At 37.7% G+C, this 26,779-nt stretch overlaps 1 protein-coding gene across 2 annotated transcripts; it reads left to right on the top strand.

Annotated features, from left to right (window-relative positions):
• Nucleotides 1–9,648: 9,648 nt before the first annotated feature.
• Nucleotides 9,649–26,779, top strand: tie1 (tyrosine kinase with immunoglobulin-like and EGF-like domains 1). Of its 2 annotated transcripts, XM_047814079.1 has the most exons (23): nucleotides 9,649–9,769; nucleotides 9,800–9,927; nucleotides 11,534–11,827; nucleotides 11,916–12,026; nucleotides 12,399–12,554; nucleotides 12,673–12,804; nucleotides 13,124–13,264; nucleotides 13,915–14,043; nucleotides 14,143–14,288; nucleotides 14,842–14,986; nucleotides 15,182–15,340; nucleotides 15,456–15,593; nucleotides 16,496–16,786; nucleotides 17,034–17,224; nucleotides 17,350–17,560; nucleotides 17,683–17,793; nucleotides 18,598–18,788; nucleotides 18,990–19,103; nucleotides 21,175–21,245; nucleotides 23,300–23,340; nucleotides 23,936–24,032; nucleotides 24,176–24,275; nucleotides 25,326–26,779. In XM_047814079.1, the coding sequence occupies exons 2-23, from the start codon at nucleotides 9,885–9,887 to the stop codon at nucleotides 25,395–25,397; spliced, it is 3,084 nt and encodes a 1,027-aa protein (XP_047670035.1). In that variant the 5' UTR covers nucleotides 9,649–9,769; nucleotides 9,800–9,884; the 3' UTR covers nucleotides 25,398–26,779. The 2 variants fall into 2 exon arrangements, with proteins under 2 accessions (XP_047670035.1, XP_047670034.1); XM_047814078.1 differs by having other exon boundaries at nucleotides 9,660–9,927.

A 26,779-nucleotide genomic window follows, 5' to 3' on the forward strand; every position in this document is an offset into this window, starting at 1 on the left:
ATCCTTAATCCAAAATGGCTCAGTTATGTCCTCTCATGGTTACTTTGAATAAAAGCATCAACCATATAAGCAAAAAATAAATATCAAGGAGAAACAATAGATAGATTATGCCTGTGTAATTAATCCATCCATCCATCCATCCATCCATCCATCCATCCATCCATCCATCCATCCATCCATCCATCCATCCATCCATCCATTCTCTACACTTCTTATCCTACCAGGTTGCAGGGGTTCAGAGAGAGCCACAGGAGAGCCAAAGGGAAAGGCACACCTTGGACTGAATGGCAGTCTTTTGCAGGGCACAATAGCACTCACACACCCATTCGCACACTACAGACAATTTTGAAATGTCAATCATACTACAGCACATGTTTTTGGACTGTGGGGAGGAAACCAAAGTACCCCTGAGATGTTTAAACTTTGTTTAATTTTTTTCTTTTAATCAAACACCATGACATGTCTTAACGTCTCATATATGTATGATTTGATTTTTTCCACACTATATATAGTATATACTGTATATATGTATTGTGTGTGGCAAAATCACTGTCATCAGTAGCAAGTAAAAGAAAACAGGTAAAATGAACACTGACAGTGAAGAATGCTCATAAATTCACTATATTTTAGCTTTGCTTTTTTTTTTTATTTTATTTTTTCATATAGAGAATGATAGGAAGTGATCACTTAACACATATTTTATTATATTATTATAATTTATTATTATAAAAAGAATATTTATTAGTTGTGAGGTATGTCTTAAGTGTTGATATCCTTCCTGTGCTTTGGTAGTTCTTAAGAAAACTTCATCCATCATCCTTATAGTCAAACTCCTAGCTCATCCATTTCCCAGCTCCATCCACTATGCTGTATGTACTACACCAAGCGGTGCTCCATGCAAGTCTAAAACCTTTCAAACAAATTTAAAAGTCAAAAAAAAAAAAACACGTAAATTGGAATTCCGAACTTGGAACTCAGAAAATAGAACTCACAACTCACAATTCCAAACTCACAATTCGGAATTCCAAACTTCTAGAACTCTGAACTCTGAGCATGGTACATGGAATTACAGACTCTGATAGAATTTAGAACATAACATAAAACTCGGGGTTTTTTTCTGGGTACTCCAGTTTCCTCCCCCGGTCCAAAGACATGCATGGTAGGTTGATTGGCATCTCTGGAAAAATTGCCCGTAGTGTGTGATTGCATGAGTGTATGAGAGTGTGTGTCTGTCCTGCGATGGGTTGCCACTCTGTCCAGGGTGTATCCTGCCTTGATGCCCGATGAAGCCTGAGATAGGCACAGGCTCCCCGTGACCCGAGGTAGTTCGGATAAGTGGTAGAAAATGAGTGAGTGAGTGAGTGAGTGAGTGAGTGAGTGAACATAAAACTTATAATACCAAACTTGTAACACAGAATTGAAAACTCAAAACAATTTTATTTGAATTTGATGGAAAACAACATGCTGAGCAATCACATTTCTGTCTTTTAATTGTTTTTTTAAAGTACAGTACCAATACTATACAACGCAGCCAAACATGAAATTAAAAATGCCTTACAATATGTTACCTAATTTCTCCAATTACAGATATCATACTGCTTCATCTAGATCCCAGAGTCTGTTACAGTTATGAAGATCATACGCCTTAACCCCTAATTCTTCATTCATCCACTCTAGAATGTGAAAAGCTCAGTCCACTTAGAAAAGCAGATTCAAAAGATGCATTATCTGTGGCAGATAAAATGGTATTTAGTGTGAATACAAAGGAAAAACAGTTATTAAAAAACATGCCTTTTCATATTTTCTGGTATTAGTGTATACAGTACTAGACCTCAGACTAACTATAAACCATGGCGTGATTGATATCTCCTGAAATATGATGATATCTGACTACCTTATTTTGCATTATATAGTCAGGAGGCTTTTCATTTTGAGTTTGTTATGCTCACATGGTTCATTGTCCTCTTTCTGACATTCTCTCTGCAGAATTTCACCCTGTTTCTCTTTTCTCTCAGAGATCCTCCCATCTCTGGCAATCTGTAAACATTTAAGTATGTAGGAACTTAAAGACATCTTCTTTTCCTGTCCACCGCAGCATTTATTATTTCGCAGATGTTTGGATGGAGAAATCATCTGGGTCAGTTGCAGAAAACTGACAGATTTGTTCCAGTGAGAAACTTGTGAAGCTGGCCTTGTGTGAGTTTTCCATCAAGTGCCATTCAAGTATGTGCCATGAGCGTAAACAGTACTTACTATGGTGTAAGGAGATGATAGATTTTCTTGAGAACCTGGAAACACATTAACGAGCAAATTTTCGTTCTGTTATCATCAGAGGATTTCCTGTAAACACTTTGGGGGTATCACAGCACCCACAGACTCCTGGGGTCCCATGCTGAGCTTCCTCAGCAGCAGCGGTGTCCATAAAGTCATACACTTTGCTTCAAGCTCTCACTCTTACAGTACGAAGAGTGTGATGGTGCGTGTGGAAACCTGCCAGCTCTCACTACAATGGGTGGAAATGGGAATTTAATACAAACTTTCTCACTAAGTCCCACAGCTATTACAAACCACATGGTACACACCCACCCACACACACACACACACACACACACACACACACACACACACACACACACACACACACACACACACACACACACACACACACAAACAAACAATCAAACTAACTAACTAACTAACTAATGAAAAAATATATTGGGAAGTTACAGGAAAATATTAATAGTGCAAGCATAAATACAAAGATGAACTGAAACTAAATGGATGATCCTTCTGATGTTTGTAAAAGAAAATAATCCTGCCAGAACTTCAGAATCATGATGTCACAACCTGTAAACTACAGTAATATGATGCTGTAATATGATGTAATACTACTACTAATATTAATATTAATAATAATAATGATACTAATGTAATTATGTAATAACTAAATAGTGTATTTAACGATATTTTAGTATAATTGTTTCCCCCCTTAACTGTTATTATACATGACAGTTTTTAATTTAATAAAAAGTAATTTGTATTACTTGCATAGGTAACGCTTTATAATAACTGCACTATTAACTACGCTATTAAGTATTTACTTAATTAATGCTTAATAGTATGCAGTTATTATAAAGTGTTACCCTTGCATAATATCAAGTTCGAAGCATGTTTAGTGTTTGATGTTACATGTAAATATCTTTCTTTTATACTTATGATATTGTGACCTCGCTGTGCACAGGCTGTGAGCATAAACAGGCCAACGCAGCTTTGTCTGAGAAAAAGGGAAAAAATAATCGGCCATCAGCACATCATAACAACAGTGAAGGATAATTGGAATAATAAAAAGAAAACAAAAAAAAAAGCTGGAGGACAATGGGTCTGAGGAAAGTTATGGAGGTCAACTCTCCCCCTCTTCCCCCCTTTATTATACAGAAACACCCACCCTGTCTCAAAGCACCCACAGTCTGTATTGACACAGCATCTAATGCTTTCCCTTATGGCTTCCTGCTGTAAATACTCACTACTCTGTATCAGCCTTTAAATCTATGTATGCACACACACACACACACACACACACACACACACACACACACACACACACACACACACACACACACACACACACACACACACACACACACACACATTAAAACTATAGTTACATAAAATAACTGCAGCAGGATATTAAAAGAACAAAGGGCCAGAAAAACAAATGTGAAATAATTGTTCTACGTAGCATTTTTTTTTCTACTTACTCTCTACTACTCTCTTTAGCCGGGCGTACACATAATACACCCCATAACCTTGTGCTACAGCAGATCTGATCAAATGCACATTATCATCTCCACTTGCTTCTTTTTTCTAGCAATCAGAAGTATCTAGAGATTATACCAGCTCAGTTGGTTTCCCCTTCATGAAGATTTCGGACATTCAAAGAGAAGATGCTAACTACATGTGGTCTTTAAGGACAACAACCCACTAATCAATACACAATTGTCAGACTGTATATGACTGTAGAAAGGACATTATTCATAATAACAGACTCTGGTGTTTATAACTGTCTATAATCACACCTTCCAGTGTCGCCCAAATGAGCATGAGGTTCTCTTTTGAGTCTGGTTCTTCTCAAGGTTCCTCTTCCATCTAAGGGAGTTTTTCCTCACCACAGTCACCTCAGTCACCTCAGGTTTGTTCATTAGGTATAAATACAAACACATTTAAATATAAGTCTAATATTAATCTTGAAGTTTTGTTTTATATTAATCGTTGTATTATATTAAACTATTTGTACTATATTTCTTATGTTCCGTTAAGCTGATGTAAGACAATGTCAATTGTTAAATGTGCTATACAAATAAAATTGAATTGAATTAAACTGAATACTTGCCAACCCAGATAAGCGGTAGAAGATGGATGGATGGATGGATGGATGAATACTTGCCAAGTTGTGCTTGGTCTGTTGCCTTGTGGATGGTCTTTCACATGGATATCCTAAATATCTGTACTACCCCCCCCCCCCCCCCCCCCCAAAAAAAAAAAAAATTTGTTTACGTCTAACCCTTGTATTAGTTGATAATCTTACCTGGATACTATAGACTTACTTTAGACTCATTGTGCCTATGAACTGCTGCTGTAATCATAAATACTGCCCGGTTGCTCCTCCCAGGACTCTCATTTTCAATCTTCTCTAATAGAATATCATTTTAAGAACATTTATATTGCTTGAATTGATAGTATAGTTATTTTTAAAAGTATTGTGTTCCCTTTTGTGTCTCTGACTGTGCATCTAATATAAACCTGCTTTGTGACAGAACTATAGAATAGAACGGGGGGCACAGAAGCCTTTATTATTGTGACATATACATTACAGCACAGTGGAATTCTTTTCTTCACATACCCCAACTGAGGAGGTTGGGGTCAGAGTGCAGGGGCAGCTATGATACAGCACCCCAGGAGCAGGGAGGGTTGGGGGCCTTGCTCAAGGGCCCAGCAGTGGCAGCTTGGCTGTGTTGGGCCTTGAACCCTGATCCTCCGATCAACAACCCAGAGCCTTAACCAGTTGAGCCACCACTGCCTTTATAGAACTGCAACTGGAATTGAATTGAAATTGAATTGATTAGAAATGATGATCTAAAATGGCTTTGGGAAAAAATAACAGTGTTTATATACTGTAGCTACGGACAAAGAACGCAGGAATAAACTCATAAAGGTGTTTTGCTATGTACGAATGTGTCAAATTTAAATGTCTGTTATGCACCGCTGCAAACAGAAGCCTAAGGACGGTCAAGCTTCCTTTAAACATCTACAGCACACCTTCTGTACTGTAGTTGCCCTGATAACAAGATGCAATATATTTCATAATCTTGCAGACAGAACCTCTCTATCATTCTACAACTTTGAGTAAGTGACACTAAACTTATTGTTAGTATTAACCCATACCGCACTACATTAAAATGCAAAATTCACACAAAACCTCTGTTATATTTATTGTGTCTGAACCTCTGGGTCACCGGAAAACAGGAAAAACCAAACAATGCCATCTAGAGTCACTTTTGATTATCAGAGATTGCCAGAAATCATAAAGAAAACAGAATGTCACTTATTTCAGTGCCCTCCCATGCACAAATCAGAGAAATGTGCACTGGAGTGAGAAAACATGCAGCTTAGACATTTTCCTCACAGTTAAAGTGGATTTGAGTGAGAATTCAGACACAACATGCAGACTCACATTGTTCCTGCTTTTCCTGACGCCGACTGCCTTATTGACAGACTGGTCAGACGTGTCTTAAACCTTTTACTTCTGTTCTGTTTTCTTCTGGGGAATATATTGTAAAGCTGAATATAGAGCGCATGGGAAAAGCTGGAGTTAGTGTCAGATGTTCGGGGTTTTTAGAGTCCGAAATTAAAAGCTCAGCACTTGTGCACTAAGCTGTGTCAGCATTAAAGAGTCTGCACATGAGCAGGCATTAAACAAACAAAACCAAGCATCACGTGGCTCTGATTCAAGCAAATTATCATGCTATTATGTGTATATCGATATAAATAAATAAGACTGATAAGATTAATAATCATTGTATCCTTACAACATTAATAGATAAAAACAAATTATTTGTAATGTTTTTAAATAGTGGTCTATGTTATAAATGATTAGCTAATAGTTTAACATTCATGACCAAATCGTTATCATTCACACTGTAAGCGTTAACGAATGTTTATAAATGACAATTCATGTAGTAAATCGTTTAACAATACACTATTATTGAATAAATTATAAAAAATAATTTTTTAACAGATCACAAAAATTAACATATTGACTGTGTCTACAGGGATTTTTAGATGCATTATTTGGTAACAGGAAGTTACAGGAAAATATTAATAGTGCAAGCATGAATACAAAGATGAACTGAAACTAAATGGATGATCCTTCTGATGTTTGTAAAAGAAAATAATCCTGCAAATATTGAACTTCAGAATCATGATTTTACATCCACTAAGCTTTGAATCAATAAATAATAATGCTGTAATACTACTACTACTACTAATAACAACAACAACAACAACAACAACAACAACAACAACAACAATAAGAAGAAGAAGAAGAAGAAGAAGAAGAAGAAGAAGAAGAAGAAGAAGAAGAAGAAGCAAATAGTATCGTTAACTATATTTCCTTATAACACATCTTGAAATTTAAGTCCATCATCCCACAGAATCTTCCACGATCAGATTCCCAATGCCTTTTGAAGTAACACAACCTGAATACATAAATTATCCTCCACCATAAATGACAGTGAAGAATCTTTTCTGCTTGATCATTCTTTTGAGCTCTTCAGACAAACCCTCATGCGATATGTGAGCGGGAATCATTTTCATCTTCACAAAAATTCCATTGATGTCTATCAGATTCTCTCTTTATTGTGTTGATGAGGCATTCATCAGTGAAACCTTGAGACATTCATCAGTGAAACCTTCCACAATTTGTGAGAAGGTAACTACAATTCCTTACAATTTTGCACAAGGTAAATGAGTTACGAGGTTGGCAGAGATTCATAAGGTAAAGATTAAGTGAGCTATTAAGAAAAAAAACAAAAAACAATAAACATTAACAAAATATTTTTAATTATTATATAATAAAACAGGGGGCACGGTGGCTTAGTGGATAGCACATTTGCCTCACACTTCCAGGGTTGGGGGTTCGATTCCCGCCTCCGCCTTGTGTGTGTGGAGGTTGCATGTTCTCCCCGTGCCTCGGGGGTTTCCTCCGGGTACTCCGGTTTCCTCCCCCGGTCCAAAGACATGCATGGTAGGTTGATTAGCATCTCTGGAAAATTGTCCGTAGTGTGTGATTGTGTGTATGAGAGTGTGTGTGCCCTGCGATGGGTTGGCACTCCATCCAGGGTGTATCCTGCCTCGATGCCCGATGACGCCTGAGATAGGCACAGGCTCCCCGTGACCCGAGTAGTTTGGATAAGGGGTAAAAAATGAATGAATGAATGAATGAATATTGTAAAACATTATTTTGATGGTCCATTCAAGCATCAACTGATAGATTATGTGGACACGTTAAAGCAGATACAGGGCAAAAAGGACAAGCTGGAAGTGATAGACAGATTTTGCAGATGGATAGAAACAATACCATAAGCAGACCAGCGAGCAGGAACAGTAGGGATCAGTTCAGTTCTGCATATATCTATAAGGTATGAATCTCCAGAACATGGATCTCCAGCTATCTATTTGCAAGAGAGAAAAACAGAAGCCAGAGGGGGAAAAAACAACCTATCCATTTATTTTAGATGACCAGGTGTATGTCAGAGTGTTCAGAAGAACATGGAATGAACCACGAAGGGAGGGTCTCTATAAGGTGCTAATAGCTACCCCAACAGCCTGATCAAAACAAAGAAAGGGTCCCTCAAGTGAGGACAAAGAAGAAGAATGATGAGCCTTGACCTGGGTATAAATGCTGGTATAACCTCTAGAGTCCAACCCGGCCCTAACCTTCTGGAGTTGGAGAAGGTCCAAAACTATTATTGATGTACTGTACATACGAATTATAGCTTATTGATGTAGTTGAATGTTTATATTTATACTCTAAATACTGTAACTGTCCAACATCAGGCAAAGTTATATGGAGATGATATGTGCACATTTACACTCTTGAATGATGAATGAAACAGAATAAGGTTTGGGAGATGAGATCTTTTACTTCTTTGTAGTCATGGGTGGTGGGAGATGTTTAGTCCTGGTTCTCCTCAGGAGCACTATTTTACAAAGAAGTCATTGATAGTGACACGACTGGCCTGACATTGACATAATGTCCGGAAGGGATTAAGTTTAAGGTAGCTCTTTCGAGGTAGGTGGAACTTAGTCCCAAAGTGGTGAATATATAATTTTTTTATACAACAAAAGGTGTATAAAAATATGCATTCTAATTATGTTAATATATTATAATAGCATATAATAGTATATTAATAATGATAAAAAAAATTACCAACACGTGGTGGGCTTTAGTTGCTTCACTACACATTATTTATGTAGGTTAAGACTGATGTAAGAGTGTCAACATTTTTTTTTTAAATAACTCCAAAAATATGGGTGGAGGACAGTTAAAGGGAAATGGGATGTTTCAGCAAAGGAAAGAAAACTATCTCTGAAATGGTGCAAAATAATCTGCTGAGAGTTTAGGGGTTATTCTATGAACCAGATCTGAGATTCTGAGTTTCTTCTTCTCTGGCAAAACAGATATTTACCTAGAAGTGACAAAAGAAATTACAGTAAGGTTTGGTCTGCTAATTTGATTACTGTTAAGAATATTGCATGGTATTGAAATTCTGTTCAATGTCTGATTATCAATTTCTCTCTCTCTCTCTCTCTTTCTCTCTCTCTCTCTCTCTCTCTCTCTCTCTCTCTCTCTCTCTCTCTCTCTCTCTCTCTCTCTCTCTCACTCCTCCTTTTCTCTCTCTCGCTCTCTGCACTATCTCTCTACTATCTCTATCTCCCTGCAAACTCACATCTCTTCTCTCGTGCATCCTCTCATAATCCATCTCTATATCTATCTTTGCCTATCTCTATATTACTTCCACTCTCGCTCTCACTCGCTCTCTATCCCTATCTTGCACATCTCGCTCTCTTGCTCTCTCTCTCTCCTCTCTTCTCTACTCTCTCTCTCCCTTGCACTCTCTCTATCTCGCTGTGTGTTGCTCTCTCTCTTTGATTCTCTCTCTCTCTCTGCTTGCACCTCTCTCTTTTTGACTCCTCTCTCTCTATCTCTCTCTCCGCGCTCTCTCTGCTAAACCTGCACTCTCTCATCTCTCTCTGCTCTCTCGATCGTAGTCTCATCATATCCCTTTGTTCGAACTGAGATGCAGCTCGCTCTCCCATCTCGCTTAAGGTATACGTTCTGCTGGGCTAGCGCTCAACGCTCACTCTTGTGGAGTCTCTCATACTCTCGTCTCTCTATCGCCGTAACTACTCGCACATCTCCTCTCTCCTCTTGAACTCGTCTCTACTCACCTTGGCACTCCTCTCGCTCTCTCCTCGTCATCTCTCTCATCTCTCTCTCTCTCCGTGCAGTCGATCGACCTCATCGATCTCTCTCTCTCTCTCTCCGCCTTTTCCTTCCTTTCCCACCCTGAGTTGTGTAGAGTGGAGTGGTGAGTGAACTGAAAGAGATTTGAAGAGAAGAGATTTGAGGTTTGGGATGTGAAACGTAAACAGATAGGACAGTACTTGTGACGGAGAATTTTACCTCACTTGGGAAATGTGCAATACTATGCACTGCTACCTGCGAAACTGGAAAACCCAACTGGAATGTGTTTATTTCTGATGCCTAAAACAATTGGATAATTTTATTTTGGATTTCCAAAGATAAAATCAGGATTTAAGTAATGATTTACCTCATCAGCCTTTTGTGTTTATACAGCACATCAGGTAAGTTGACTACATAAAACTTCATAATGTTCAGCTATTAAAGGTTTTATCATTTACACCATTAACTATGTAAATATGAAATTTTAAAGGTTACCATATGGTCTTGTTTGAAGTACCGTGCCAACATTGCAAGGATATTGCCAATAATGTGAAAAATGTGGCTGGGGTTAAGTATTAATTTGCCAAATATCCCAAAAATCTCTCTGAAAGGCTTCTAACATGCATCAAAAACACATTTCTTTTTTTCCACAATAAGCAGAAAAATTTTCATCTGGAGCTGAATTTAATATTACATGGATCTGTGTAAACATACTTAGACATGGAGCAGTGAAATAGATTTTAATAGCTTTTAGATTTAGTCACTATGTATTCAGTATTCTTTTGGGTATATTATAGGTTTTATTTTAAATTTGTTAAGCTTACATGGCTGTTTTACATTTTGGTGTATAATTTTTTAAAACAGTTAATTATATTTATCAGGTATATATATATATATATATATATATATATATATATATATATATATATATATACATATAAATATATACATATATATTTCATGTATGGTTTAAGTTTGAAGAGTTTCAGCATTGTTTTATCATTTTTTTATTTTTTTTTATTTTCTAAGTATGAAAATTTTCTCCAACAATCTCAATACTTCCTTTATATTTAAATTAAAATATTTGAAAATGTATTTACTTTATTTATTTATTCATGCTTTGCTTGAATGTTCTTTAAATGTATTTTTACTATACTAACTGTGATGTGGCGCCTATGGCTCATCCTTGTTTCCTGGTATTGTTCTCACCACGCGGTCTGGGAATGTGATACAATGTCAAGATGTTAACAACTGTGATAACAGTTTACATATTTTTAAATGAATTGCAATTACTTTAGAATCAAGTATGTTCTAGTCTTCATCCATAATTATATAATGGTGTTGATGAACCTCATTCATTGACACTAGCAAAGAAACATCCTTAGTGTAGACATGGCCTAAAAAATTCTATTGCTTATCGAACTGGACTATCTATTTACAAAAAAATTAAAAAGGGCCAAGCTGCAAGATCCATGAACTGACTTTTAACCTTTGGTTGAAAATCTTTTGATACACCCAGTGATCACAGTCACCTGATTGGATTCTGCTGTCTGGATTACAGAAAAAAAATACCCTTACAGAAAAATCCTATACACTACATTTCACTCGTCTCACACGAAGAGCGATTGAAAGACCATATCCACATGTTGGACCCTCGAGGCACACATGGAGTGTAATGTGAAAAGTATGTGATCACAATATGTGGGGGAAAGAATTCATGTGCGAACATCTCATCTGAAAACCATTACTTACTGTAAAAAGGAGCAAATCATATGAAAATAATATCATGAAAATGAATAATCACATACTACATAGGAAATGTTCATAATGTGTGAAAAATGTATAACACATAACCTGACTGAGGATTTCCTTAAAGCCAAATGTTTAATGTTTATAGCCTGTTTTAAATAAAATATGTGCCCAAAAGTTTACCTCCTGTATTAGATATTTAGTCCATAGTTTTTTCAGAGATAAAAATGTATTATAATGTGTGTATACCCTCTCCAGATGCAGTCATGGATCTCACACTGAGGTCAAATGGGAGTAATTCTTCACAGCACTTTGCCCTCTTCTGCATCACAGGCGAGCGCAATGCTGATGGATTAGAGCTTAGCATCAGAAAAGACAACAGCATAATGCGTATGACACAAGATCCACTTTTCACCGTGCATAAGGTTCACTCTAGAGAAGTGCTGGCTTCTGGTTTCAGTGGCATGGGGCATAAGGGCATCTTTTACTGCCATTTGAAGCAGGGTTCAAAATACCAGAGCACTGTCACACTCATCAGCAACTACAATAAAGGTAAATGTCTTTACAGGTGGATAAATATTTTTTGGAAACCTTGCAAGAGAAGAGGATATATCTGGTTATATTGTTTATTTTTTTTAAGGTCACCTCAGACCACAGAGGCTCTCCATTGTGACTAATAAAGGAGATACGGTACATCTGGCAATGGACGTGGTAGGCACGGAGGAAAGAGATGTCACATGGAAATTTAACGGTAAGGGATTCACAGATGCAAATATTTGCACTTTTTGTCGTACAGTCTACGTTGTCTTCACATTGCAGGTATAGATGCATAAATTTAGATGCATACTACATTTTTCAATAAGTACTCAAATATGTTGTTCTTGTAACAGACACGCACATATATACAGTATCTGGGCCCTAGTTCTGAATGAGTGTATAAATATGCTGTATGTGTGCATGGTGCACTGAGACTAGACTGGCACTATGGCACTACACATAGACATGACCACTATAACCTGGTGGTGAAAAAGTGAACAAATGAATGATTGGGAGAATGGATAAATAAATGAACAAACTAATACATGAATGAATAAATGAATGAATGAAATACTGTGTATTCCAGGAAATTATTACTACATTACCAACTGGGGTGATATTGAAAATCGGACTGCAGTTCTCACCATAAATGATGTTATGCAAAGCAATGCAGGGATATACAGCGCAAGCTACGTTCTAGACAGCCCCATCTATGGAGCCTGGATGCATTTAATTGTTCGCGGTAATGTAATCATATCTTAATATTTGGTGTTTAATCCAAAGTGTACATGTAGGTTTAACACTTATTTGGAAATGTGTTTGTTATTCCTAACATCATTTTGTCATTTTTGTTTATCTAGATTGTCCGAAAAACAAATGGGGCACAGGATGTGACAAGGAATGTCCTGAGTGCCTTAATGGTGGTGTGTGTCATGACAAAGATGGAGACTGTGTTTGTCCTCCAGGCTTCATGGGAACACGCTGTGAGACAGGTAATCAGATTCAGAAATCAGTTCACAGACTCAGGTTATAAACCAAAAATCAGTTATTTACTCACACAATTAATTCACTTTAGTGAGTTTTTTATAGGTGAATTAAGTGCATTTTAAGTGGCTTTATGTGTATTAAGCAGAGATGGGGGACTCGAGTCATATGACTCGACTCGAGTCAGACTTAAGTCGAACTATTAAAAAAAGATTCGACTTGACTTTGATTTGACATTCATGACTTGAGATTTACTTGTGACTTGCACATGTGTGACTTACTCCCACCTCTGGTATTAAGTGCCTTTTGTGTCGTTGATTCTTGTAGCATGTCGAGAGGGTATGTTTGGGCGAAACTGCCAGGAATCCTGTAAGGCAGAAAATGGATGCCAGGGTCAGACCTTCTGCCTTGTCGAGCCTTATGGCTGTTCCTGTGCAAGTGGCTGGCATGGACATCACTGCAACAAACGTAGGTTTGATTAGTTAATACATTTAGTAATGACTACTGGAGAAATTTTAGCAACAGTCAGTGATTGTGGTTCTGGGCTTGATGGAAATCTTGAAAATTCAATTCCCAGAAAGCAACAGTTTAGTCATAGTGGTTAATGCTCCATCAGTGTCATATAATTGGTGACTCATTGGGTGGGTTTAAAGACTCTCTCTTTTCCAAAGTTAATAATAACAGTGAAAAACAATTTACCTACTAAATAAAAATGCAAAATTATCATTTATTAAAGATGATGATGTTAAATATTATGTTCAGGATATGGCTGAATTATATCTTTGTAAGATATCTCTCTCTAAATCAACTATAACTTTAAGGGTAAAACCTGTCCTATGGATTAAATATAAATATGCATTAAATACTGCAAGTTGCAGAATTTAAATGGCTCAGAAGTATCAATGTTCAATATAATGTATGCAGACCTTAAGTGCTAGAAATAATCTCTACGAAGTAATATTGTCAGGTATTAGCTTATTATCTAATGCTCTAAATGTGTTTTCTTAAAATCTCATCAAGTAAACCAAATTAAAATTTAGGTAAAAAGCTATAGATATGAATGGTGTATTGACATAAATAGGTAATGAATGGTTCTTAATGTTGATTTTGTTCTTTAGCTTGTCCTGAGGGATTGTATGGAGCTGACTGCCGTCTGAGCTGCAATTGTAAGAACAAGGGCAAATGTAGTCGATTCAGTGGCTGCCAATGTCCTACTGGTTGGAGAGGACAACACTGTGAGAAGCTAGGTTAGCCCTCACTGTTTCTACATACTATTGACCTGGACCTGTATATTGGAATTTATTTGTTCTTTATGTAACAGTGTATGATTTGATATTTTCCTGCAGATCATGCTCCACAAATCCTTGACATGGCTAGGAACCTGGAGTGGAACCTAAAATCCAGCCCAAAAATCTTATGCTCTTCCACAGGCTATCCTCTTCCCAGTCATACCAGTTTTGAGCTCCGCAAGCCGGACAGCACGGTTCTTAAGGTTAAGATCAGATTACCCTAATAGTAATGTTATGTAGCAAAGCATCATTAATGTTGTACTAATAAAGCTGAGGGGGCACGGTGGCTTAGTGGTTAGCACGTTCGCCTCACACCTCCAGGGTTGGGGGTTCGATTCCCGCCTCCGCCTTGTGTGTGGAGCTTGCATGTTCTCCCCGTGCCTCGGGGTTTCCTCCGGGTACTCCGGTTTCCTCCCCTGGTCCAAAGACATGCATGGTAGGTTGATTGGAATCTCTGGAAAATTGGACATAGTGTGTGATTACATGAGTGAATGAGAGTGTGTGCGCCCTCCGATGGGTTGGCAGTCCGTCCAGGGTGTATCCTGCCTCAATGCCCGATGACGCCTGAGATAGGCACAGGCTCCCCGTGACCTGAGAAGTTCGGATAAGGGGTAGAAAATGAATGAATGAATAATAAAGCTGATTCATGAGACATATTAAAATGAATTGATTTAACACACTTATTTAGGACGATGTTGACATTCTCTATTAAAGCTTGTGTACCAAATAAGATTCTCTTATTTTCTGGTTCAACAGGCCTCCCACATCACAATGGATGCAAACAAGAGCACAGCTCATTTTGTGATTACAAACTTGACTCCTAAAGATGGGGGGCTCTGGGAATGTCGGGTCTCAACAGAGGGTGGGCAGGACTTCTGTAAGTTCAACCTGACTGTTAAAGGTAAGGCTTACTTATATAAGATTCTGGTAATCAAACAAATCATGACTATTTGGGTGGATAGCTTGATACCAAAACTGTAAATTATTGTGATTTTCATTTACATTTACTCATTTTGAACTAATTGTGACCTAAAATTTTAGAATACTTAGATTGCTGAATTATGGAATAACTTTATTTTCATATATCTTTAACAAGAGCCCCCCTATCCAACCTCTCCTCCAAAACTGATTGAGAAGAACAGCAAACAGATAGTTGTAAAGCCTGTGGAGAAATACAGTGGTGATGGGCCCATTTCGGCTATAAAGCTCCTCTATAAGCCTGTGGAGTCAGAACACACCTGGTCTACAATAATAGGTGGGAAATGGTCGTGTTAATTAATTTTACAGTAATCAGTACATTACTACAAAGGCTAAAATATACTAAAGGTCTTTTCTTGTTTTGTTTTTTTTCTTTTTTATTTCAATTTCAGTGTACAACAATGAGCCTATTACACTAATGAACTTAAAGCCCATGACCAAATATCGGGTTCAGGTGCAGCTTACCAGGCCAGGAGATGGAGGAGAGGGACCATTGGGTCCAGAGACTATCATGGAGACTGAATGTCTAGGTGAGTTCATTATGACAAAGCTGAGACGGGTATAAAGGAAAGCCTCCGGATAATCATTTATGAATAGACAGCGCCATACTGTCTATTGGTGGTCCTTTAGCTTTTAAAGAGGCAGAGATTTAAATATATTTTGGTATTAAACCAAACTGAAACCAGTGTCTGAAGTCAAGGTTGTAACTTTTGGTGAGTCAGACCTTGGTTGCCTATAAAGTATTTCAGGATATGGATTTTAAATGGGTTTAAGTCTAGGGTGTTCTGTTAGGTGCAGCAGTCATGTTCTGACTGCCTATTATTTGTCATTAGAGGCCACAGCCAAGCTGGAGATTGATTTCTGCTCTCAGGAGGGGCGGAAAATCACAATGAATTAGCGCCTGTCAGGTATTCCAGGTGAGGCCAGTGGCTTTTTAGCACAGCTCTACAGCCAGAACAATTAGATGCTGATGAGCTGTGGCAGCCATGGGCTTGCTTAAAAGCCATATCTTATAAACCTTAACAGAAAGTGTTAGGCAACTCTTTCTTGTCAGTTATCAGTCAATTAAAGTCGCTAATAATAGCGAATAGTGATATATGTCTGTTAGCTGGATTGGAAGGATTGTATTGTACTAACTACAGTAGGATATCAGTTGTTTAATTGAGGATTACAGCTGATTTAGCAAGAATTGTTCGTTTGGGTTTGTGCCCTTGATATGAGCATAATCTCTGTTCTCCATCATTCTTCCTTTAGATAGTTATTGAAGTTGAACTAAAAAAAGGGGGTGGGGGTGTATTTTTTTTTTGTATTATTTTGCACTCAACAAAAAGGTAGATTATCTGCCATATTCTAGTGGAATACCCAAACTCTGTGCTATATGTTGCCATGCTAGCCTAAAGAACCCTGGCATTCTTTCTCTCACCCACTCAAGGTCCCTCTTCACCACGGAATGTCCAGGCTAAACCCTTGTCCATCAGCACAGTTAAGGTTTGTTGGGAGCCCCCTGAAGATCACAATGGAGGCATTGTGAAATACGTCATTGAATACCAACCAGTGGGCAAGGTCGGACTACACCCTTTGGTGGACACCGATGATGGAAACAAGACCACCAAGGATGTGACAGCATTAAATGGCAGCACTTTATACCAGTTTCGTGTGCGGGCTTTCACAAAGGTGCCTGGGGAGTGGAGCAAATTTGTGCAAGCAAAAACTCAAGCCGATGGTAAGATATTAGAGTAAATAATAAAACCAGGAGACACTTTATTTGTATATAGAATAACTCATGTTTTTAATATAGGGTGAATATATATATATATATATATATATATATATATATATATATATATATATATATATATATATATATATATTTGAGAGGTTATACTGTCATATGTTTTTTTTTTTTAGCAAACAATAATGTTATTGCCATATGTTCAGACGTTGATGTTTATTGATAATGTATCCATCAGGTCCTGCCAACTACATTCCAACCACTCAGGGGGTTGGAAGGCCTCAGAAGGAGGAGCATCAGCTACTCTGGGCTGTGATTGGCTCAGTAGCAATTACCTGTGTCACCATCCTTCTAGCACTACTGGTCCTCTTCTACATACGCAAATCCATTGTCAGACGCAAACGCACATTCACCTACCAATCCGGATCTGTGAGTGTACATATTTCTTAAAAACCCTAAAGCACACTTTTGGCCAAGCTTTAGACATTTTAGCCATTTAGCATACATTCTGTCTGATTTTTGGCTAATATTTCACAACACCTATACATGCAAAGGGAGAAGAGACCATTTTGCAGTTCAACTCAGGGACTCTCACACTGACTCGGAGACCAAAGCCCATCTCGGAACCTCTAACTTACCCTATTCTGGAATGGGAAGACATCAAGTTTGAGGATGTTATTGGTGAAGGGAATTTTGGGCAAGTCATTAAAGCAATGATCAAGAAGGATGGAACCAAAATGAGTGCTGCAGTCAAAATGCTTAAAGGTGAGGCTCACATTTCAAACTTCTATGCATGCTAAAACTCATATAGATGTGATAAGCATGCAGTAGCGGCACTGTTCTATACAGTATATGCCTGTTTTATAGTGATGTGTTTATTTGGGCAGAATTTGCCTCAGAAAATGACCACCGGGACTTCGCTGGGGAACTGGAGGTGCTCTGCAAGCTGGGCCAGCATCCCAACATTATTAACCTTCTAGGAGCTTGTGAAAACAAAGGTAAGAGTGCCACCTATTGGCCAAGCAATATATACTGCCTATATGCTGTCTAGTTAACCAGATGAATTCAGGCTAAATTGGTGCCAGAATTTTGAAATGATATTGTAGTTTATGAATGCTGATGATCATGCTCTGACGTTTGACTTGACCATTCAATGCCAGGCCAATGTGAAAGAAAACGAAGTTATTTTTGTCAACATGTGCTTCTTGTGACTTTTTAAACTAAAAAAAAAAACAACAACAATTAATTGAGCAGAATGAATTACAAAGCTTTAATAATACTTTTAACTTTTTTATGTCCTTTTAACGATGGACATCGTCTCAAAGCAGCTTCACAGAAGTATAACACAGAATCATAAAATAAAAATGTTAAAGCTTAAAATTGAGTTGCTATTTATCCTTAACATATATCATGCAACACAATAAGCCAAAAATATAACCAGTAAAGAAAATGCAATTAAAGCCTGTCATGTTTTTACATACAATATCGGAATATTGACAGATAATTCCATAATATTAGACACTGGAAAAAATATATATATTTTTTTTCTTACTTGATGTGATGTGATGAGATTTTTGCTAAAACCTACAGAGATGTTGCTATAATGAAAGCAAAGGATTATAGGATAAAGCTATGTAAAATGTGCGATTAATATTAATATTGACAGAAAAAGTTTATCACAAAAATTGCATCGGTGATTGTAAAAAACAAAACAAAACAGCAAGTAGCTCTTGAGATCTTCTTTTCTCACTCATGTTGCTCTGTATGTTTCATGTTTCTTTTTTTTTTATCCTTCTCCTCAGGTTACCTGTATATTGCTATTGAGTATGCTCCTTATGGGAATCTCCTGGATTTCTTGAGGAAGAGCCGTGTTCTCGAGACGGATCCAGCTTTTGCTAAAGAACATGGCACTGCCTCCACACTCACCTCGCAGCAGCTGCTTCAGTTCGCCGCAGATGTAGCAACCGGCATGCATTACCTTAGTGACAAACAGGTAAGCAGATAGCACACTCTATCTACTGTACAATTGACAATTTAATAATTGTAGAAGAGTAGAAATGTACTGTAGCACTCACACTGTACTTTTTCTAATCTGTAATGATCTCGTAATATTGTATTGTAAATACCGTCAAATAATATTGTCCTAAATTTTGTAGTACCATTTTTTTTACTTTGAACTATTATGTGTTTTCAGTTTATTCACAGAGATCTGGCAGCCAGAAACGTACTGGTTGGAGAAAATTTGGTGGCAAAAATTGCTGATTTTGGACTCTCACGTGGAGAGGAGGTGTATGTCAAAAAGACCATGGTGAGTAAAGTATTTTCACTTGTAAAAAAGAATAACAAATTCAGAAATGTGAGAATTTGAGAGATGAAATGTTCGATCAACAGCCAAAAATACTAATGTCAGTAAAAAGTTCTGTCACTTATGTCAAATTTTTCAGGTGCACTTTAATGCTGTAAGTCTACCATAATTCCACCACCCAAAGGTGCTTTATTGGATTCAGACCCAGTGACTGTGAAAGTCACAGAAGAACCTGAACTCGTTGTAATCATAATAGTTTATGAAACCAATTTGAGATGACTTTTGCTTTGTGACATGAGTAGCAACAATACTCAAACAGTCTGTGGTATTCAAGCGATGATTTATATTGTGTTAATGAACTCAAAGTGTGACAAGAAACCATTCGCCAGACCGTTACACCACCTCCAGTGGCATGAACTGTGACACAAAGCATGTGGGTCAATGGGTTCATGCTGTTGTCACCACATACTGACACTACCATCTGTGTGCCGCAGCTGAACTTGAGCTTCAAAAGATCTCGCAATCTTTTTTCAAGTCTTTAACTGTCCAATTTAGTTGAGCACGTACAGTATACACTGCCCCTCAGACTTCTGTTCTTGACTGACAGAAGTGGAACTTGACATGGTCTTCTGCCATTGTAGCCAATCCACCTCAAAGTTAAATATATGCATTACCTGAGCGGTTTCCTGAATTACTGTAACTACCTTTCTGTCACATAGAACCAATCTGACCATTCACTTTTGAAGTCTCTCCTCAACAAGATCTGCAGAGCTGCCATTCACTAGAAGGGTTTTCTTTTTGCACCAGTCTCTTTAAATTCTCAGATCAAAATCACTGTGAACACATTCTGATATTAATGGGAAAATTACTCATGATTGGTCTCATTGGGGGGGCACGGTGGCTTAGTGGTTAGCACGTTCGCCTCACACCTCCAGGGATGGGGGCTCGATTCCCGCCTCCACCTTGTGTGTGTGGAGTTTGCATGTTCTCCCCGTGCCTCGGGGGTTTCCTCCGGGTACTCCGGTTTCCTCCCCCGGTCCAAAGAGATGCATGGTAGGTTGATTGGCATCTCTGGAAAATTGTCCGTAGTGTGTGAGTGTGTGTGTGAATGAGAGTGTGTGTGCCCTGAGATGGGTTGGCACTCCGTCCAGGGTGTATCCTGCCTCGATGCCCGATGACGCCTGAGATAGGCGCAGGCTCCCCGTGACCCGAGAAGTTCGGATAATCAGTAGAAAATGAATGAATGATTGGTCTCATTGGCTGATAAGATAATTGCATGAGTGAGGTGTTCCCAATAAAGAGCTTAGCGGCCAACAGAGATCACCTTAACTGACTTAAATTTTCCAAATAACGTCTGCTGTTCAAAAAAAAAAAAAAAACACAAATGAAAACTAATTCAGTGAAGAGGAAATGACAGGGTGTGTGAAATATACCATTCATAAGAACTTCTAGTAGTGGACCTGAGAGTGTAATTTAGTAAAAAACAAAAACAAATATTTAACAGATTGTGAGCCAATAGAATATCAGATGGCATGACTGTGTTCTTTTTGGTCAGTAAAAAAAAACTGACAGTTTCCTAACCATACAAAAAAGACATTTAGGACATGTCTTAAAAGTAAAATGTAGACAGCAGATCAGATATGCTAGTATTCATATTGTAGACGCTGTATTTTAGCATTTAGTTTGCTGTTAACTTGAAACCATCCAGTCCTCTAAAAAAACTCTATAGATTTTGATCTCTCTCTCTCTCTCTCTCTCTCTCTCTCTCTCTCTCTCTCTCTCTCTCTCTCTCTCTCTGCCTACTGCAATTTTCTTCGATGCAAGGCTGAGATATGTGACTATGTCAGCACTGTCATAAACCACACATGGATTTACAACCTCTATATACTCTACATACTATCCAAAATAACATACACTTTCCAATAAGAGGAAAAACATCATACTGTACATTTGTCCAGATTAACCTTAAATCTTGCATAATGTTACTTCATTGACAACAAAAAACTTTAAATGTTTACAACACATTAGATTTTGAATCTTTTCAAACCTTACTAACCAACTCATCTTTCCTCAGGGGAGACTTCCTGTACGATGGATGGCTATCGAATCCCTTAATTACAGTGTCTACACCACAAAAAGTGATGTGTAAGTATATTTTGGAAATTCTTTAGCTGTTTTCTCAGGGATTTGTTTTTTAGTCATAGTCTGTCTGTGACATTTAACTCTCGTAAAAATTCTGTATCAGTTAATACAAAAGCAGGGTGTCACATCATGCTGTGGTTTTAGTGCAAAACAACAAATCATTCTGCGACCATCCTGTTTGTATCCCTCTCCCATTGGTCACTGGGTAACTGATAAATAAGAAGGGAGGAACTGATAACAAGGCAGGAAACTCTAAAGCAGCTAGTGCTACCAGGCCACAACGACTGTCTTAAAACCCTATTTTTAACCACTAAAGAACTTGCTGTACTGACAAGATGGACAAAGAAAGTACTGGTTGTTTGAAGTTGCTAATGTACTTCTTGTAAACGAATGGCATTTGCAGGACACATGGGTAGCTGTCAAGTTTCAATTTCAGGTTTATGTCATTTCTAGGGCACATTTTGCACAACCGAAGTTGACCAAAGTGCTGTACATCCAGACATAAAAAAAAGTGAAACAACAACAAAGGAAAAGACAACGTACACAAATCTAAACTGGATTAAATGACAAGAAATAAATATCTGTTTTAAGACTAGATGTAAAAACAGATAGTGTCTGGGCCAGTGTCACCGACAGTGGTAATCAATTCCAGAGCTTAGAAGCAGCAACTGTAAATGATTGCTCACCTGTATGGTTCACCATTGGACAACCAAGAGCAGGTTTTCCACAGAACTAGGGGACCTTGATGGAACGTATGGTTTGATACAGTAAGAATGATATGTTGGGGTCAGACCGTTTAAGGATTTATAAACAAACACTAAAACCTGTCAGAAGTTATAACCTTTTAAATTAGTGGTATTGACTAAAATATATGAAAGTCCAGTTTCATCAAATCCCATGCCGAGTTTGATGAAACGGCTCATTACGTTTTTTTATTTTATTTATTATTATTACCCTGGGGGGGGCATGGTGGCTTAATGATTAGCACGTTCGCCTCACACCTCCAGGGTTGGGAGTTCGATTCCTGCCTCCACCTTGTGTATGTGGAGTTTGCATGTTCTCCCCGTGCCTCGGGGGTTTCCTCTGGGTACTCCGGTTTCCTCCCCCAGTCCAAAGACATGCATGGTAGGTTGATTGGCATGTCTGGAAAATTGTCCGTAGTGTGTGAGTGTGTGAGTGAATGAGAGTGTGTGTGTGCCCTGCGATGGGTTGGCACTCCGTCCAGGGTGTATCCTGCCTCGATGCCCAATGATGCCTGAGATAGGCACAGGCTCCCCGTGACCCGAGAAGTTCGGATAAGCGGTAGAAAATGAATGAATGAATGAATTATTACCCTGATTAGTGAACTGATAATACTCCAACTCATGACTTGTTTATTAAAAAAGTCATTGTTGTAATGACAGAAATATGCAGTACGTTGACTCTTCAACATCAAATTCAAAACACTTGTTTGATTCTTTCTGAATTTGATTAAACTGGACTTTCCCGAACAAAGGTCCACCAAATAAGCAGCAACCTTTATATATACGTAACCATCGGTAATTAGTTCATGTTTATGAATAAATAAAATGATGACTATAAGTGTATCTGTTTTGTTTCATAGTGGAGCTTCACATCAATCCTACTGACTAAAGCAGATCAAGTAATACAGCTTAGATATGTTCAGCTAAATAAATGAGTTAAATAACAGAGGATCTTGTACAGATGCCAAGCAGAATTATGGCTAGAGTAGTTTGGTCAGCAGAAACACACAACAGCATGCAAACCACAGTCCGGACTTGACAACACTTGCTCTGTGTGTGCTAGAGGATTTTATGATTTATGATTCAAGCAATGACAAACACGAGAGTGTAATATGTTAGGCTATAACATAGGATGATGTCGAAAAAGGAGCATTTAAGTGTTTACTTGATGTCTTGTATGTAATGATAAAGCAATAAAAGAAACTTTTATTTAAAGACTTCACAGAAATTAAAATTCTGAGGTCTATACATAAAAGACATGAACGCCGATGCTGGTTTTGATCCTGTCTCTCTTCCATACTCTGTTACTTTCAGCTGGTCATTTGGGGTGCTCTTGTGGGAGATTGTAAGTTTAGGTAAGTTTGTATTGTGTTTTTCTAATTCCTACAGCCTCTATTATAAAGTTTATACATGCAAACAGCAATAGACACAAACTATCTGTAGACTCCAGCAGCCCGATAAAACACAGATTAACATGTTTTTAATATGCATTTCTAGTTACATTTAACTTATAATATAACAGCTGCCATTTCCACACTCGCCTCTCGATTTGCTCAGTCTTTTGAATTTAATTAGACAAAACAGGTCTATGACGAGTCAGAAAGCACAAATTCTTCTTTCCTGAAGATTTTTTCTTATCAGAAAACATACAGCTTTATCTCTGACTGTTACACAGTGCTATGTAAACATCTCACAGCAAATCTTTTAAGTGCACATTTTTTAAATATGTAAAAACTAGATTGTCCCACATGTGAATCCACGTAGAAATGATAACCTAAAAAGTATAAATTTGGGCTGTCTTGAAGCCATCACTGCTGGGTGAGCTTCTTTTATAGACATTTAATCAACAACTTCTGACGAAAATTGGTAAATGTTAATGCACTCTGACTTTGGGCCCTTTAGATTTATTTAAGTTTAGTTTCATTTATGTACTAAACTGTTTTACAACAGGAGGAACTCCATACTGTGGGATGACCTGTGCTGAGCTCTACGAGAAGCTTCCACAGGGCTACAGGATGGAAAAGCCCAGAAACTGTGATGATGAAGTGTAAGGATTTGTTTCTTGTGCTAGGAATGCCATTATTGTCCAAGTTTTTTTTTTTTTTGCAGTAGCATACATTGGTAATGGAAACAAACTGAAACATAACTAATGATTTCTTGCTGCTACATTGAACCAAATATATTTTCCAGGTATGAGATGATGAGACAGTGTTGGAGAGACAGGCCTTACGAAAGGCCGCCGTTTTCTCAGATATCTGTTCAGCTGAACAGGATGCAAGAGGCAAGGAAGGTAAGAATCAGTAATTCAATTCATTTCATTTCAATTCAATTCAAATTTATTTGTATTTTGCAGTTTTAACAATGGAAATTGTCACAAATCAGGCTTTCAGAGCTATATAAATTTAGGATTTTAAATTATAAATTTAAATTTCTCCCTAATGAGCAATTCAGATGCCACATATCTCTCAATGTTGGAGAATCTACACACTTGATAAATTAATAAAACTACAATCTACATGATTTAAAATAGATAAGCTACAGAAACTCTTGGTTATTTTTATTTTTGTTTCCAATATGTAGATTTCATTCATTTTAATAGGTAATGCAAATTCATAAAACAGTGAGTTACATAGCTGCATTTTGGCATCTCTGGCAATATGAATAATATGTTTCACATAAGTTTGCTTGTTATTTTAAACTGGCTGATGCTAGCTATTATTCTAAAACAGACATAAGTCAGAGACCCATCATGATCCTTTGAGACAGTAATCAATTTTGATAAATCACTGCTTTATTACATGTAATGTAACATGAAATACTCAACACCTGTCACCGAGTTAACTGGCTGGGTAACTGAGAATAATCACAAAACCATTTCATGTGCTGCTCTCATTTATATGCTAAATAAAGTCAACAGGGCTTCCATTTTGCTTATATAGGTTACAAACAAATGTAAATCCTTTGCCAAGTAAAGCTTCACCCTCATACAAATGAATCAATCAGGCCATGGATGTTTGATAGTCTTGTTATGATCACAGGATGAATCCATTCTCTGTAGCCTTTGGCTGTATATTGAAAATATCTCAGCTTCTTCCTTGATACTAAATCTGTAATTAAGATCGTAACTGTGGAGGCAGGGACGTGCTTGAGTGCTGCCCTGTGTATACACAATCCAGCTTTTGAGCATACAGTACCTGCACTTCCATAGTAACGTCACAGTAACGTGTGTATAGCTACTCTCTAACACTGCTAGTCAGATACAGTCCGACTAGTGCGATTTTACTCTCCATCTATCTGTTCATCACCTGACACATCACTCCTTTTGTGTTTTTCCGAACAGGCCTACGTAAACATGGCTCTGTTTGAGAACTTCACCTACGCTGGAATAGATGCCACTGCTGAAGAGGCCTGACTACTTGCCCCCCCAGATTCCAGCAGGTTCCACAATCCGAGAGAGGCTCAGCACAGCAGGGCAATACGTTACTGCCAACCCCCTGTTGTTCGATTCCATCGTTCAAAGAAGAGGCACTCTCCAAGAACCATGGGCTGTAGAGGAAAGACTGTGAAAGGACACTTGTAGGGTCCCTACTCGCTTCTGTTAACCTGTGGATGATCTCAATTCATTGTCAATACACTGGTCATCTTGATGACTGTGTTCGATTGCTCAGAAAAGGGAAGTTTAAAAGAGATCACGTTTCTGCCTTACCTGCTGGGATCTGTGGGGATTTTGACAACTCTGTGAATATATTGTTTTCTATAATGAGCTGCTTTGTAACATTGTTGTTATGGAAAAACATATCAATGCAGTTCATACAGATGGACATCGTTCTATGTAGCACTTACCGTAATGACAAAAAAACCAAGTGTACCACAGTTATTTTAGTACTGCATGTATACTATAGATTTGAGCTTGATTTTATATGCTTGTAAAGACAATTTTTATAAGGCACACATGACACATGACGCATCTACAGTACATGACACCCTTATAAGCTCACATAGCCTACGTAAACATTATGTAGTTATGTGTCTTTATCAGTGTCAATGACTTTATATCCCTGGTATGTCCAAGTCACTCAAGTAATGGTGGTGATGCTACATGATAAGCATGAAAGAAGGCTTGCTAATTTGTGACCAGAGAACTAATTTACAACTCTGATATTACAGAGTCATAAGATTGCCATAAGGGTTCGTAAAACAAATGATATATAAACCAAAATGTTTTATTTTTAAAATGAAACTCACTTTAAAAGCCAGAGAATACATACCTGTACATAACTCTGCATTTAGAGTGTGAATCAAGTCGATTCTGTGTATATACTGTATCTCTGTGGATTATATGCACAAAGGAGCTTAATGGTGTAGTACTCCTAAAATCTTCACTAGGTAGCATTTTTATACAGCAAGTTGTCACAATCAGTGATATTAGCACTGTCTTTAAAATTATTTGTGTATATTCATTTTTCCAAATGAACCCTCAGCTGTGCCAGTTTCTTTAAAGAACAGAAAGAACAGTTTCCCTAGTTATGTACAGGAAGTCTTTCTGGCAGCTTCGTCTGTTGTAAGTCTTTATAAATGTTTAAGTGGATTATGCAGGTTTTATGTAGACATTATGAATAATGAAATCATGCTTAGAAAACACCTTATAAAATACCATTTCTATGCCTTTACTGGAAGTGATTCCAGTTACATAAATGTGTGTATCTGTCAATTACATGTACAGTTGGAAAAAAAGAACTGGGAATTCCATAGGTTTCATTTAATTTTGTAAATAAAACTTTTATATGGAAATGA

This window comes from Tachysurus fulvidraco, chromosome 5 (genome assembly GCF_022655615.1).
Source record: "Tachysurus fulvidraco isolate hzauxx_2018 chromosome 5, HZAU_PFXX_2.0, whole genome shotgun sequence".
Classification (NCBI taxonomy): domain Eukaryota; kingdom Metazoa; phylum Chordata; class Actinopteri; order Siluriformes; family Bagridae; genus Tachysurus; species Tachysurus fulvidraco.